At 57.3% G+C, this 833-nt stretch overlaps 1 protein-coding gene across 1 annotated transcript in view; it reads right to left on the bottom strand.

The window, feature by feature from the left end:
- The window catches only part of TNS3 (tensin 3), an 84,539-nt gene that overhangs the window by 40,853 nt on the left and 42,853 nt on the right, over positions 1-833 (bottom strand). The window contains exon 9 of the mRNA XM_014530527.1: positions 741-806. Coding sequence (XP_014386013.1) covers positions 741-806 — 66 coding nt within the window. The remainder of the gene's footprint in view (positions 1-740; positions 807-833) is intronic.

Genomic DNA, 833 nt, shown 5'->3' with positions numbered 1-833 from the left:
GCTCTGCAGGAAGGAAAGGCGGGCACGGCCCTCAGCCCACGCGTGCGGCCGGGCTCAGAAGCTCCCGCTGTCGGGGGCTGAGCCAGGAGGGCGACCAGCTCACACAGCGAGTGCACGCGGGGTTGAGAGGCCACACGCAGGGATCTCAGGGTGGAAACGAGCCATCAGCCCGAGGATTAAGGGCTGGTGGCTCTTCCAGTGCATTTTCAGAAGAAGGAGAATCTACTTTAAACACAAGTGTTTGCGACTGCAGAACGTGTCATCTTCCTTAGAAACATCGGCTGTTCGGTAAGGAGAAGCGTAAACATTTGGCGTCACCACCCCCAGGAGGAGGGACAGAACTCAGGGGACAGGACGTGGCCCGTCGTCGCCGCTATTAGCCTACGATGAAGACCTGTATCAGGAGCCTGCACGGTGTGGCTCAGTGGGTACAGCGTCAGCCAGGGACTGAAGGGTCGCAGGTTCGATTCCGATCAAGGGCACGCACCTGGGTTGCAGGCTGGTTCCCGGTCCGATCAGAGGCAACTGATCGATGTGTGTCCCTCACATCGATGTTTCTCTCTCTCTGTCTCCCCCTCCCTTCACTCTCTCTAAAACTCAATGGGAAAAATATCCTCGGGTCAGAATTAAAAAAAAACCCCACAACAAATAAAAAAACACCTATATCATGAAAATTCCCAAACACGGGCAAAGGTGGGAGACATCCAGCGACCCCACACCAGCCCCCGCCCTGCACCCACCTTGGATCCTCTCGGGGGAGGCCGAGAACACGAGCTCGATCTTCCCGCTGGCAGGAAAGCGGTCGTCTGCAACAGAGAGCGACGTCAGCGGCA

This window comes from Myotis brandtii, unplaced genomic scaffold (assembly GCF_000412655.1).
Source record: "Myotis brandtii unplaced genomic scaffold, ASM41265v1 scaffold743, whole genome shotgun sequence".
Lineage (NCBI taxonomy): Eukaryota > Metazoa > Chordata > Mammalia > Chiroptera > Vespertilionidae > Myotis > Myotis brandtii.
The sequence above is the reverse complement of the archived record's forward strand: the minus strand, read 5'-3'. Positions and strand labels throughout refer to the sequence as shown.